The 13545-nt window shown below is 42.3% G+C and overlaps 1 protein-coding gene across 3 annotated transcripts; it reads left to right on the plus strand.

Annotated features, from left to right (window-relative positions):
- Window positions 1-641: 641 nt before the first annotated feature.
- LOC129841541 (complexin-1-like) lies at window positions 642-13420 on the plus strand. 3 transcript variants are annotated; one of them, XM_055909854.1, is made up of 4 exons: window positions 642-666; window positions 3018-3137; window positions 6963-7141; window positions 12190-13420. In XM_055909854.1, exons 2-4 carry the CDS (start codon window positions 3107-3109, stop codon window positions 12382-12384), a joined length of 405 nt encoding a protein of 134 aa, XP_055765829.1. In that variant the 5' UTR covers window positions 642-666; window positions 3018-3106; the 3' UTR covers window positions 12385-13420. The 3 variants fall into 3 exon arrangements, with proteins under 3 accessions (XP_055765829.1, XP_055765830.1, XP_055765828.1); XM_055909855.1 differs by lacking the exon at window positions 642-666 and adding an exon at window positions 1795-2143; XM_055909853.1 differs by lacking the exon at window positions 642-666 and adding an exon at window positions 1875-2031.
- Window positions 13421-13545: the final 125 nt, after the last annotated feature.

The following is a 13545-nucleotide window of genomic DNA, read 5'->3' on the forward strand; positions in this document are numbered from 1 at the left end:
AGGAGACCTGTTTCTCCTCTCTATGGGGTTATTTAGGAGACCTGTTTCTCCTCTCTATGGGGTTATTTAGGAGACCTGTTTCTCCACTCTATGGGGTTATTTAGGAGACCTGTTTCTCCTCTCTATGGGGTTATTTAGGAGACCTGTTTCTCCTCTCTATGGGGTTATTTAGGAGACCTGTTTCTCCTCTCTATGGGGTTATTTAGGAGACCTGTTTCTCCTCTCTATGGGGTTATTTAGGAGACCTGTTTCTCCTCTCTATGGGGTTATTTAGGAGACCTGTTTCTCTCTCTATGGGGTTATTTAGCTTTTTTGTATATTTTTCTTATTTTCTGTTAGATTTTTCTGTCCATGTTCTCCCTTGAAAAATGGGATAGCCTGGTAAAATAAAGGTAAAATAAAACGTTTAGTAACCTTGTCTGGTTGTCTTAAGCTCAATTAGCGTAATTGAAATGAGATGCACCAATGCATCAAAATGCATTGTCATGCATTTGACTTATAAACTGAATGGTTTCAAATAACCGACTACAGACAATAGAAAGGAAAAACACGCTTGTTGACCCTGTGTATCCCTTTCGGGATGTGGAATTAATGTACCAAACCAAACCCCATGTATCAACACAAAGAAGAAACACTTATTCCGTTTCAGATAAGAGTGGGATAAAGGTAAGGTGAAGAAATGGTTTTATGACATTTTAAATTGTTTTTCTGAGCAGCTTTGGAGCCTGCTGGGGAATATAAATGAAAAGGGTTGTTTTTTTTTCAACCGCCATCCATTCGCTGTATTTGACAGTGGCTTTTAAGCATGAACCAAATTCGCACTGGTCTCATATAGTGTTGTTTTCATGCAGGTTTACACAGTCACATTGACTGGAGGAAAATACAGTGAAATTACCATTACTAGTAAATGTCGGGGTAATTGGATGCTTGACAAGAACATGATCTTGTTTTATATTTCGTTTTATATTGGATATTCGGTGGAAATTCGTTTTTTTTTTATCTCGACAATAGCTTTTGAACCAAGCATGCCATGACTATGAAAATGTTATATTCCGAATCAGTGGTGGATAGAGAACAATCCACGCCTTTTTTGTTGATAAAATAAATAAATATATCAATTTCGGATTTCCAGCGATGAAAACCGCTTATCCAGCAGCATTTCACCCTGCCTTCCAATGCTGGCTTGTCTCTGAAGCTAAGCAGGGTCGGTCCTAGTCGCCCCTGGATGGGAGACCAGATGGTGTTGGAGGGCCAGACTTCCCTCTGGTCTAAGGCGATCTCAATGCCACCGTGAAGGGGAAATTGTCCTGCGTAGGGAGCCGTCTTTTAGGTGGGACATTAAACAAGAGTCCTGTCTCTCTGTGGTCATTAAAAGTCCCATGGCACTTATTGTAAGAGTAGGGGTGATAACCCCGGTGTCATGACTAAATTACCAACCTGGCCCCATTCCATCATGGCCACTTAATCATCCCCCTCATTCCTAATTGGCATATATCACTCCTCACCTCTCTAGCTGATGTGTGGTGAGCATTCTGGCACAAAAAATGGTCGCCGTGCATCACCCAAGTGGGTGCTACACATTGATGGTGGATGAGGTGTTTCCCCCAACTATGTAAAGCGCTGTGACATATCCATTCCAATGAATTAACGAGCTACTGAAATGGTGCATGACGTGAGTAACCTACAGAAGCCTACGTAAGCTGAAGTGTGCATTCACCCTACTTGCGAAAACATTTAGGTTAGACTTTTGAAGATAGATTTACCAGAGAGTTTATATATAGCTAATCTGGGGTATCTAAGTGGAAGTTTGCCAAACAGTGTAACCTAGTAGCCTAATCTTGTGTAATAGGGGCAGCAGACGTTTTGCAGTAGGTTTTTGTCAGTGAAGGCGTGGGACGTTTGGGAGAAGGTTGGTCGAACTCCATGTGATTACCCTCCTCTCCTCATCATCAGACAGCAACTGCAGTTCCCTCCTCTGACGCGCGTGCAGTCGTTGTGCAGAAGCCAGGAAGACGGTGGGAAATACAGCAGGTATGCTCAAAGTGAGCATCTAAGGATCTCCACACCTTCTTCATTTCGCGACAACTTCCATATTTTGCCAGGATAACGTTGCTATTTTGAGAGATCCAAGGCGCTCGGAAAGGTAATCGCATGTCCCGATCGCAAGACACAAGAGATGTTGATGTTGTGGGACGAATTGGGAGCTGTCCCCCCAAAAATGGTGCTGAAATCGCTCCGCGCTCGAGAAAGGAAGTGATTTTTGCTGTTGCTTTTGTAGCTGTGTGTGGGTTCAGACAATGTTATGTGTCGGGAATATAAAAAATATATATTTTTAAACGTGATCGTAGGCCCTATTCATTTCAAATTACCCAGGGTTGGGATTATGATTAGCCTACCTGGGACGTCGTAGGCTACAACTCGCGGTGCATTTGGGTTTTGAACAATATGACTGAATCAGGACAATTGAAAGTTTGACATTGAACGCGGATTATGAGCTCGAGGAATTGATTGGCCTTATATATTTCCCCTGATCAAATGAACCCTGTTATCGGCATTGGTGTGCTATATCTTGTCTGGTAGCCTATGCTTACATCAGGCTGCTCCTTCCCATTTGAAGTACAGTATAGGAAAGCTACTTAGCCCCATGAAACGTACTAGGCAACGCTATTGCAGATTGCCAACGTTGGGCCGGTTATTTACGACACCTGTGCCGTCAATATATAGCCTTTTCACAAAATGTGTCACAAGAAAACCGCTCTAAATTGACCTTTTTTCTGACCTTCACGGGAATCCACGGGAATCCACCCCGTCCGAGTAAATTCCTAAAATAGAGTGGTTTATACATTTGAGGTTAGCATTACCCAGAGGAGGTGTAGCCAACAACGCATCTTGTTTGTAAACCACAACACCATTCACTTTGCAAACTAAAAGGAGGGACCATACACACGGTCATTGATAGAGAAAGTTAGTTATGGGTCAGTATAACCACTCAACCTCTACTGTCTTCATTTTCGAAGGTTTCTTTCTTCTGGCACCTGGGCAGCATCTGTCCTGTCTGACGTTGAAACTGTGAATCTGAGGGGAGGCCAAGAATTAAAGCATCATCATGAATTTTGTAATGAAGGCAGCTATGGGAGGTGAGTTGATGAATGTGTTGCACCATTACCAGAGTCGTGTCGGACACTCAAAGGCAATGCAGCATATACTGTACACGGGATGGGATGGGAAAGGACATTACGTGTGACGTTCTTTCAATTCTATGAATTATTTCTAAGTTAATGAATAGGTATATAGTTATAAGCTATATCCATAACATATTATTTAGACTTATATTGTCCCTTTATCATTATATGGGTATGTACAAAACTGATGTGGACTATATTATTTAAAAAATGTTAAGGTCAAACTTGATAAGTGAACCCCTAGTGTAGAGAAATATAATATTGTACATCTGTGGTACTTTTTCATCATATTTGCTGGGGTCTTCTGCATTGTTAGGGGCTTCTGCTGCACTGGCTGAGCAGCCTATAGAAATGGTGTGTGGGAGTCGAGATTGTGAGAGGTAGCCTACATTTCTCATTGAAATGCAGGACCTACCACCAACTTCTGCATAGCCCCGTGCTCTCTCCAGTCTCCATGATACGAATCCTTAAACAAACAGTAGCATTGCCCCTTTTCACAAACCAGCATTTAAAATGTTTGACTGTAGATGGACACAGCTTCGCACTATTCTACTCTACACTCATATAATCTGGCCTGTTATCTATTTGTATATCAACCTAGTCATTTTGTATTGATTTAACTCATTCAGGCGTGACTAAATGAATTTCTCTTACAGTTAACTTTGAGATACCTGTCACAAATATAATGTGGATTGTCAGCCAATACATTAAACAAACGACTTGAACAACAGAGGCTGAACGCAGAGGAACGGTCATGACAGTAAAGCATAAAGGGATGAACTTAACCTTCTCAACAGACACATCAATGAATTAAATACACCAGTCAATAAATAATCATTTAAAAACACAACATAATCAACAACTAATTATTATTGTGTTTTAAATATATATAAATGCATTTATCCACAAATCTCATCTCTGATTTCCATATATCTGAACTCTTATTACGTCCCTGCTCGATGTCTATGTCACTTGACAGAAAAAAGCAATTTCACACTGACAATCAAGCTCCAGGTAGCTGGTGTCAGACGCCTGTCAGAATCCACCACACCGACTCCATCACCCAGTGTTTCCCAAATGGCACCCTATTCTCTACGTATAGAACACTGCTTTTGACCAGGACCGTATGGTAATAGGCTACCATTTCAGACACATCCCCATTCTACTGCTGCTTGCGGTGTGCACTTGCACCGTTCCCATCATGGATTGATGTGCTGCATTCGGATTTTGGCTGGAGAGAGTTTCCACCGTTGTAAAATCCACGACGGGATGTGATCATAGATCAGCACTCCTTCTCTGGGACATTTTGTGAATACAGGCCGTGGATGCCCGAAACTGTATGAGTTGGATAGAGTGCAAGCTATTTTCTGATAGCGCACATACACTCAATGGAATCTAGGCCAAGGTGTGTCTCATTGCTGACTTGGCACAAGCCTGATCAAACCGAGACCCAGCGTGTCATCGTGACCGAGGCAGCAGCTCAAGATTCATCTGAGGAGGATCTAAACTTGAGCAAGACCAGTCTCAGACCGAGACCTAGTCCTTCAAATGAACTCCAAAACACTCAATCACATAGTGGAGCTCAATGGGAAACATTGAAATGGAAAGGAAAAAGGGAACATTGAAACACACAAGACTATGAAATACTAACAGCCAATCTGAAAACAACCTATTTTTCCTCTAGCTAGCCTATTTCCCTTTTGGCGTCTGCCGATCGGAAGGGACCAGCTCTGATAGTTGTAAGATCCAGTATAACGGTGGGGCTTCAGTCCACCTAGACTTCCATTGAGCCTAGGGGAGAATCAGCCATATTTCTCACCTCCAAGAAAACCTACAGTTTTATTGAGCCTGCAGGGAATCTATCCTGCTTGTGAAGGGTACTGTACTGCCGAGGGGCAACGAACAACGCAGTGGAGGCCTATTTCCCTTTCCTCAACAGAAAATAGAACGGAGGCATCTTCAGATGCTCTTCTAGCTCGATAATTGACTGAAAGTCAAAGCTAATCTCATTATTCGAAAACACTTAGATGAGATTGTGTCAGAGAGAGGGTGCCCTCACTGCTTCCTGTATCTTCCCGACTCCCTCCCTCTGTACTGCAAAGCAAATCATTTTCCTGAGTGAGTGTGTGACCTTGAGTTCCTCCAGTGCACAGCCCAGAATCTATAAATAATGAATTCTACCCCAGCAATGTCAAAACGGTAGAGACAGTAGAACTGTAAAAGCCGAGGAGTGGGATGACGGGGGAAGAGGGGGAGGATGAAGAGGAGGAGGACGGAGAGGAGGGGGAGGAGGGAGAGCAAGATGGTTTATGAGATGATGCACAGTTATACAGTTTCATAAAAAGGGCCCTCTTTAATCCTTAATCTAATGTGACCGACCACATAAAACACTTCTTCCTCTTCAAAGCACATGATGTGCAATGAAACAGAAAACACACAATGCAGTCATCATCAGAACATGCCACCAAGACCCAGCGCTGGCTATTTATAACTACTGCTCATATCAACTCACAATACAAACTCAGAGAGAGACACAGAGAGAGAGAGACAGACAGACAGACAGACAGACACAGAGAGAGAGAGAGAGACAGACAGAGAGAGAAAGACAGACAGAGCGAGAGAGAGAGAGAGACAGAGACAGAGACAGAGACAGAAACAGAGAGACAGAGAGTGAGAGAGAGGGGGGGGGGGGTCGTTGATGCTGCCTATTACTAAGCACAGCTGTTTAGTTTGAAACTGCTGATACTAACCTGGACTGGATATAGCCTGGTTAAACCAGATGGAACACTCTGCTGAGTGTGCTCCCCAGTGAGTGTATGGTGTTCAGTCTGGTTTAACCAGGCTATATAACCTGGATTCTATCTGATCAGAGAGAGAATGTAGATTTACAGTCAGCTCTATAAGCCCTGACCAACCGACTACAGGAGCAGCAGTCTTCCCCCCCATCCCCCCCCCCACCCCCCCCCCCCCCCCTCTCTCCGTTTTGCTGCAGTTCTTTTTTATGCTGATGAGCAAGAAAAGGAAAAAAACAGACTAGCAGCTCGCTCCAGCGACACAACAGTCTCATGGAATTCCCTCTTTCTAGCTCTCTCTCTCTCTCTCCCCCCCCTCTCTCTCGCATGACCAAGCATGCAGTCGTGAGGCACAGTCGGGCAATACCTCGGACTGTAACGGTTCTGCTCATTTGGCGGAACGCTTCCGACTGTGACATAACATTTTTCCCCCCCTGACATTCAGCATTCCTCTGTGTTGAAAAAAACGAATCTTGTGTTACGAATGGATGAATCCACAGGAGAACACGACATAGTTTCTCATTATATGAGGAACACCGAAACAGTTCATCTTGTTACATATTCTGTGCTGGGGAAAAAAATGACAAGAGTGCTACCTCCTTTAGTCCTGGGACCATGTTCTTGTCCCAGGAATATATATATTTTTTCAACTCTAAAGTGACCACATCACTGATTGTAAGTCGCTGTAAGTCGATTGAAAGTTGCTCTGGATAATGTGTCTGTGACTAAAATGTGTGTAAATGTGGTCTGTTTGGGCCTACTTGACAACATGACAGTCTAAGTTAAAAGGAAGTAAGCAGGCCTGTCTGACAGTTGTCAATGGCCGTGTCCGAGAGCATCAAACCATGATGCATTGTGGGTAAATGGCGACTGACTGATCGACAAAATAATAATGAGTAGTTGTTTATGAAGCAAGGGGATTTATCAGTCAGTCGGCTGCAATGTCGGCTGCAATGTCGAACAAGCCCTTTGTCTCTGTGTTACCCAGGAGGGCCACCTGATGTGGGCAAGATGATGGGAGGAGACAAAGAGGAGCCCGACCCCGATGCAGAGAAGAAAGAGGAAGAAAGACAAGAGGCTCTGAGGCAGCAGGAGGAGGAGAGGAAAGACAAATATGCAAAGATGGAGGTGGAAAGGGAGTCAATGCGACAAGGCATCAGAGACAAGGTAAATGAAATAATAAACAATACATGTGACGTTGAACAGTTATACACACTACCTTTCTATCGACTGGCAATTTTAGTTCATGTTGGGCCCTGAGGTTTTCCTTTACCTCTTGACCTGAGCTGGAAAAACTCCCGGGCCCTAGTTCTTATTAAAAACGCAGATCTGAAGCCGAAAAGTAAATTTACAAGGCCTATTTCACCCATACTCTGTCAAGATGTTACAACACACAGCTTTGACCTAGTAAAGTAGCTTTGTTGGCTTACTGTACTTGTAGGCAGGTTGCTTAGGAGTCAAACCTTCTCAAACAGCCTAAATACACAAACAAACAAAAAACATTGGAATTACTGTAAGGAAGTAAAAGTGAGTTTGGCCTGACGGTATAGAGCTGCTAGCTATCCTGTTTCCACACTGGCAGAGGCCCCTGTGAGAGCAGGGGTCAGCTAATGGAGCTGCAGTCGAGGCCACTGTTCACTCGCTTGACAGCATCGGGAGGACACTGGAGGATGCGTTCTTCTAAGACCTTGTTTTTTGGCTGCCCTCCAACGAAACCATTTTCCCTTCTCATGGCACGGCCCCCCATTTTCTGGGAAGTTTAGCACAGATTGTTTTCACTTTTAAAAGCGTTTCATACACGACGCGGCTCGCTCGAGGCGCTCAGCAAAAATTGAAGCTCATTTTTAAATGAAAGAAAAGAGAAACTATTGTAAAATAATGTTTACTCATATCAGGCCACCGGAAGGACTACATTTCCCATGATGCAACGTGTTTAAAGCGGTGCTCCCCTTCAGCTGCCTAATGCACTGCTACTGCATGGTTGCTAGCGGAGGTTGCTATGTAACCACTAGCCACCACAGTGCAGGGAGATAACAGCTAGGGAATAGAGACTCTGAAAAGCAGAACGGCAGAGGCAGCCAAAGACAGGATGACCTCAGCCTTCCAGCCCCCTCCCCCCTATCCTCCATCCTTCCCTATCTCACCTCTCTCTCTCCTCTCCCTCATCCTCAAGGTCGCGCTCTCTCCTGAATTCTCCCAATGGACTATAATATCAAGGTTGATGTCTGCTTGATAGCACTGCCCTACACTCTTAGAAAAAGGGCTCCAGAAGGGTTCTTTGGTTGTCCCGATAGGAGAACCCTTTTTGGTTCCACGTAGAACTATTTTGGTTTCCATGTAGAACCGTCTGTGGAAAGGGTTCTACATGGAACTCAAAAAGGTTCTACCTAGAACCTAAAAGGTTCTACCTGAAATCAAGAAGGGTTCTTTAAAGTGTTCTACTATGGGGACAGCCAAAGAACCTAGATGGCACCTTTTTTTTCTAAGAGTGTGGTAAAACACAAATAAAGACATCTTTATAAGAGACAGGGAGAGGCAGAGGAGAAGAGTTGGAACAGCTCTGTTATTGGAAGGAATAACAAAAATGTATCTTTTTTTGACAGATCCTAAAAATAACCCCAAAAAGCACAAAGGCGCTAGTAACAGCTGTGCACAATATGTCAGAGGGAGGAGAGTTGGGTTTCTGTTCTGAGAGATGCATTAATTAGCACAGATTTGTGTTTTCACCCTCTCTGTCACACACGCACAAAACACTCTCTTACTTCCAACAGAGTGGGTGACATCACATCTCCAAGTTTCTGTTATTCAAGTTAGAAAATAGATTTTTGTAACATGTTATTACGTAGGTCTACCGTACAACAATGGATCACACCACATTTGGTATTGAATCCTATCCTCAATTTCCTGTAATATATAGCCCTGGAATAGCCCCTATCCAGGGTTCCTCAGGGTGTGCAGTTTGGTGCAGTAATACACCTAAATCAAATAATCAAAGTCTTCAGTCTGGACCTTGCCTAGCTGAATCAGGTGTGTTACTGCAGGGTTGGAACGAAAGCCTGCACTTCCCTCCCAGTAGTTCATTCAAAAAGCTTTGGCGGATTTGCAGAAGATGTCCAAAAACAACATTCTGCTTGCGCAGTACAGAGAGCGAGTTTAAATACCTCTTTTCCATTTTGAGTTTCTTTCCGTTGCACAAGATGACATGCCACGCATTCTCCTAGCACAGTGAGTGCACAAAGAATGTTATTCTGGTCCAACCCCAGAGGCCAGTTCCAGTCAGTGATTTTGATTGAATTACAGCTAACATGCAATCAGCATTGAGGTCACAGACCCCAGTAACGTGAGGCAGCATTACAGCATTAGAACAGAATGGGTGTGTTCGTGCGGTAAGCCTAACGAAGCCGGCTGTAGACAAAAGTCAGCGACTCAAGTCGGAGGAGGTGCATCTGCGATAGCCCGAAAGTCGGACAACTGTAGTGGTTTTCCAACTGCAAGGCAAAGATCAACATTGCAGTGTCAACATTGTTGCTATTGTTTGTTTCTTTTTTTAAATCTGTATAAATGTCGAAATAATATACCCCCATATCACACACACGCACACTGAAAACATAATGTTTGCACAATGAATTGGTTAGAGAGAGGTCTCAAATATCACTTTCATTTGTATCCCATGTAGCTTTAGAATCCTGGCAAAGTGGGTTCCTGTTTCAGTCAAATTTTGGGTAACGTTCACGTGGGTTAAAGAAAAACACTTGTCACGTAAGTTGAAAGAAGCGGACCAATGCGCAGCGTACATAAAGTTCCACATGTTTATTCAAATGAAACTCACCAACAAAACAATAAAAAGCAACGAAACGTGACGTCTGGAGTGCTCACAGGCACTACACAAAAACAAGATCCCACAATCTAAGATGGGAAAAAGGGCTGCCTAAGTATGATCTCCAATCAGAGACAACGATAAGCAGCTGCCTCTGATTGGGAACCATACTAGGCCAACAAAGAAATAGAAACATAGATTTGCCCACCCAAGTCACACCCTGACCTAACCAAATAGAGAATAAAAAAGGCTCTCTATGGTCAGGGCATGACAACACCCTAATGATTGGTTGACAAATAGTGCCTCCCACAATGCAGGTGATGGCTGCATGGTGCAGTTGGTGAGAAGGTGACTTCATAAAAAACGGCATGAGCTTTTACCAGTAGTTTACCAGTAAAAAAATCATATTACAACAGATGTGATACATGCGTTGTTTGCTATATAACCCATTCGATCATACGCCACCGGGATATGCAATAAGGTTGTGACAACAGAAAGACAAGTCACACAGTGGCGGAATAAATTCAACTACACATACGTTTGTTTCATCACAAAACCTGTCCAGTGAAGCCCACAAAGCAAATATTACGTACACACAGTTATCTCCTGCTGTTTATCTACTGTTTATCTACTGTTATCTCCTGATGTTTATCTCCTGCATACAAACAGTTATCTCCTGCTGTTTATCTCCTGCATACAAACAGTTATCTCCTGCTGTTTATCTCCTGCATACACACAGTTATCTCCTGCTGTTTATCTCCTGCATACAAACAGTTATATCCTGCTGTTCATCTCCTGCATACACACAGTTATCTCCTGCTGTTTATCTCCTGCATACACACAGTTATCTCCTGCTGTTTATCTCCTGCATACAAACAGTTATATCCTGCTGTTTATCTCCTGCATACAAGCAGTTATCTCCTGCTATTTATCTCCTGCATACAAACAGTTATCTCCTGCTGTTTATCTCCTGCATACACACAGTTATCTCCTGCATACACACAGTTATCTCCTGCAGCATGGTCAAGCAAGTTAATGTTTGACAGTTTACTAAACAACTACTGATTTAGAACCACAGAGTTACAGCAAGTCAGCACAAAGACAACAGGAACACAGCTATTCCAGCACAAAGACAACAGGAACACAGCTATTCCAGTACCATTTCAACTTAAACAGCATCATGTGGCTGTCCATGGTACTGATTTCTGTGTGTGTGTCTGTGTGTGCGTGCACAAGTAAAACCCTTTTTTTATTACTCACCCTTCTTGTAGACTAGTTGAACACCAATTCCATCATCCTCTCTTTCATGTTGGCAAAACAGTCTATGGCTCTGTCATACAGCACGCTTTTAGTTTTTGTTGTCATAGCCTACATAGCTAAAATGCTTGCTAGTTAGCTAGCTAGTTAACGTGAGACTACTAGGCTACATTTAGACTCATATTGAACTGCAATCGTCTCAGGCCAGTGGTACAACATTAATTTATGGTTAGATTTGAATCGCCTTCATAATTATTGGCCTGTGCAGAGAATTAAGTCAAAACCACAAGTCAAAATTCCCATCTCCATCCATGGCTTAGGAAAGGGCCAATTTAGCAAGCTAGCTACTGCAGGACATCAACACAAGCAGACCAGAAACAGACACGTTTTTCTGAAAATTGTGTTTTTTAATTGGTCTAAAGCATAATCGAAAATGGCCTCCCTTGCAGGGTGTTTCGCTGCACCAGGATAACCCACAGTTGAGCTCAGCTCAACGCTGATTGGCTAATTATTTTATAATTGTTTGATCAAGGGTGGCCAAATGCTTGCTGGCATCAATCAATCAAATTCTACAAAGACAACATGTTATACTCTTTTGGTCCAGACAGTATCAGATACATGGAATACACATACTGAGGCCGAGAGAGGGGCGCTGTTTCCCTCTCTCGGTTGATTTCTCCGATGAGATTTAGCAATTTACGAATTGACAGAAAACTATGAAAAAACAGAGAAACAAAAAAAGTATTATTTTATAATTAGGATTTTTCTTATTGGTCAAATATTTGGGGACGCCTGGCTTCCCTTGGCATCCTTTAATACACGCCTTTGGTCAAATATTTTTTGTAAAGTTCATGCAATCGTCGACATCTAGTCGCAAGTCAGTAAATTTCCATAACCATAATGCAACACACTTTGAAAGGCAGTGACCAACGATGATTACCGATTTAACAAAATAATTATTTACTTTATTATGTCATTAAAAGAGGGAGACAATTCCTGTATCACTCCCCACCTCCCTCCTAACCACGTGACGTTCATAATAAGTGTATTTTCGGGGGTTAATGTTATTATAACGTTGACACAATAATATTAACAATAATATTAACGTTATTGTAATGCTAGTATCATGTTGTTTTTCCAGTACGGAATTAAGAAGAGGGAGGAGGCTGAGGCCGAGGCCCAGGCTGCTATGGAGCAGTCTGCAGAGGGCAGTCTGACCCGTCCCAAATCGTCCGTGCCCAAAGGCTGCGGAGACGATGACGACGAAGAGGAAAGCATCATGGACACGGTCATGAAATACCTCCCTGGTCCTCTCCAAGACATGCTGAAGAAGTAGCCGAGCAACAACGTTGTTGGAGTTAAATTAGGTTGTTACGGTAACTTCTAGGTGAGAGTTTTAGATTACTTTTCTGCCCCCCCTGCAGCGAAGAGTTAGCACCGGAAATAAAAAATAAATAAAAACATTCCTCGCTTCACCTGTTTTAGGTTGGTTGGAAAAAATGATACATGAAAAATAATCATACCGTGCGTCTGTCTAAAAACAAAAACATCAGAGAATAACACTATAAGCCATATTTTATCTTTATAGGACGTTTGAAGAATTAAATCATGATGTTAGTGTAATGTTTGGTTTTGTCTATGAGGTTTATGTGAAAATGTTTGCACACACGTAAGTACGTATATATGTCCACATACTGTGTCGTCATGTCTAGCCCGGTGTAGCCATACGGTCATGGCGTAGGTCTAAACTCAATTTTATATTCAAATTCTGTGTACCTTATGTCTTTGCATGCCATTTGTCAAGTCAAGTTGTGAATATGTACAATATCCTTTTTCCTCTCTTAGTCACGCAAAAATATATGGCAATAACTCTGATTTTGAATGTGGTTAAATTATCATAAGGTATGATGTAATAATGGTTATAAAATGCATTCAGGAATTTCATTTACAGTTTTTGGACGGGGAGGATGACCATGGGGTAGCAGTACCACTTAAAACGTTATGCTTCAACATTAAACCGGAATTAAACAAAAGCGCTATCAGGATTTGCTATAACATTTATTTATTTTTTAATCATGATTTCTAAAGCTATTACAAAATCTGTGTTGACTGGAGGGCTAGCTTTTCCATCACCTGAATAAAAAGGGAAACCTGTTGTTTTCCCACTGGACTGCCAGAAGGTTGGTCAAAGTCGGGAATTTGCGAAGAACTGTTAAAGAATGAGGGTAATAATGCTTGATAATTCTGTTGTAATTGGTTGTGGGTTGGTTGTAAGAATGTTATGTTGGTAATCAGAATGGAATGCTATCAGCAATAAAGGACCATCATGTATGTTCTGCTTGAGAATGAATAAAACTGGTTCACAGACACAATGGTTGTTTTTTTCCCCAATGCTCTGGGAGGTATGTGTTTTTCTTTAGAGAAATTAAACACATTATTTTGAGAGGGATAGGTTATTTTACAATAAATATTAACATTGGATGCAACTAAAAAAGTT

Source organism: Salvelinus fontinalis, chromosome 42 (assembly GCF_029448725.1).
Source record: "Salvelinus fontinalis isolate EN_2023a chromosome 42, ASM2944872v1, whole genome shotgun sequence".
Lineage (NCBI taxonomy): Eukaryota > Metazoa > Chordata > Actinopteri > Salmoniformes > Salmonidae > Salvelinus > Salvelinus fontinalis.

Excerpts from the sequence above, each read along its gene's own strand:
- LOC129841541 (XM_055909854.1), top strand. The coding sequence starts at position 3,107 with ATGAATTTTGTAATGAAGGCAGCTATGGGAG. Across the intron at positions 3,138-6,962 it reads AATGAAGGCAGCTATGGGAG|GAGGGCCACCTGATGTGGGC; the intron begins GTGAGTTGATGA and ends TGTGTTACCCAG. Across the intron at positions 7,142-12,189 it reads GACAAGGCATCAGAGACAAG|TACGGAATTAAGAAGAGGGA; the intron begins GTAAATGAAATA and ends TTGTTTTTCCAG.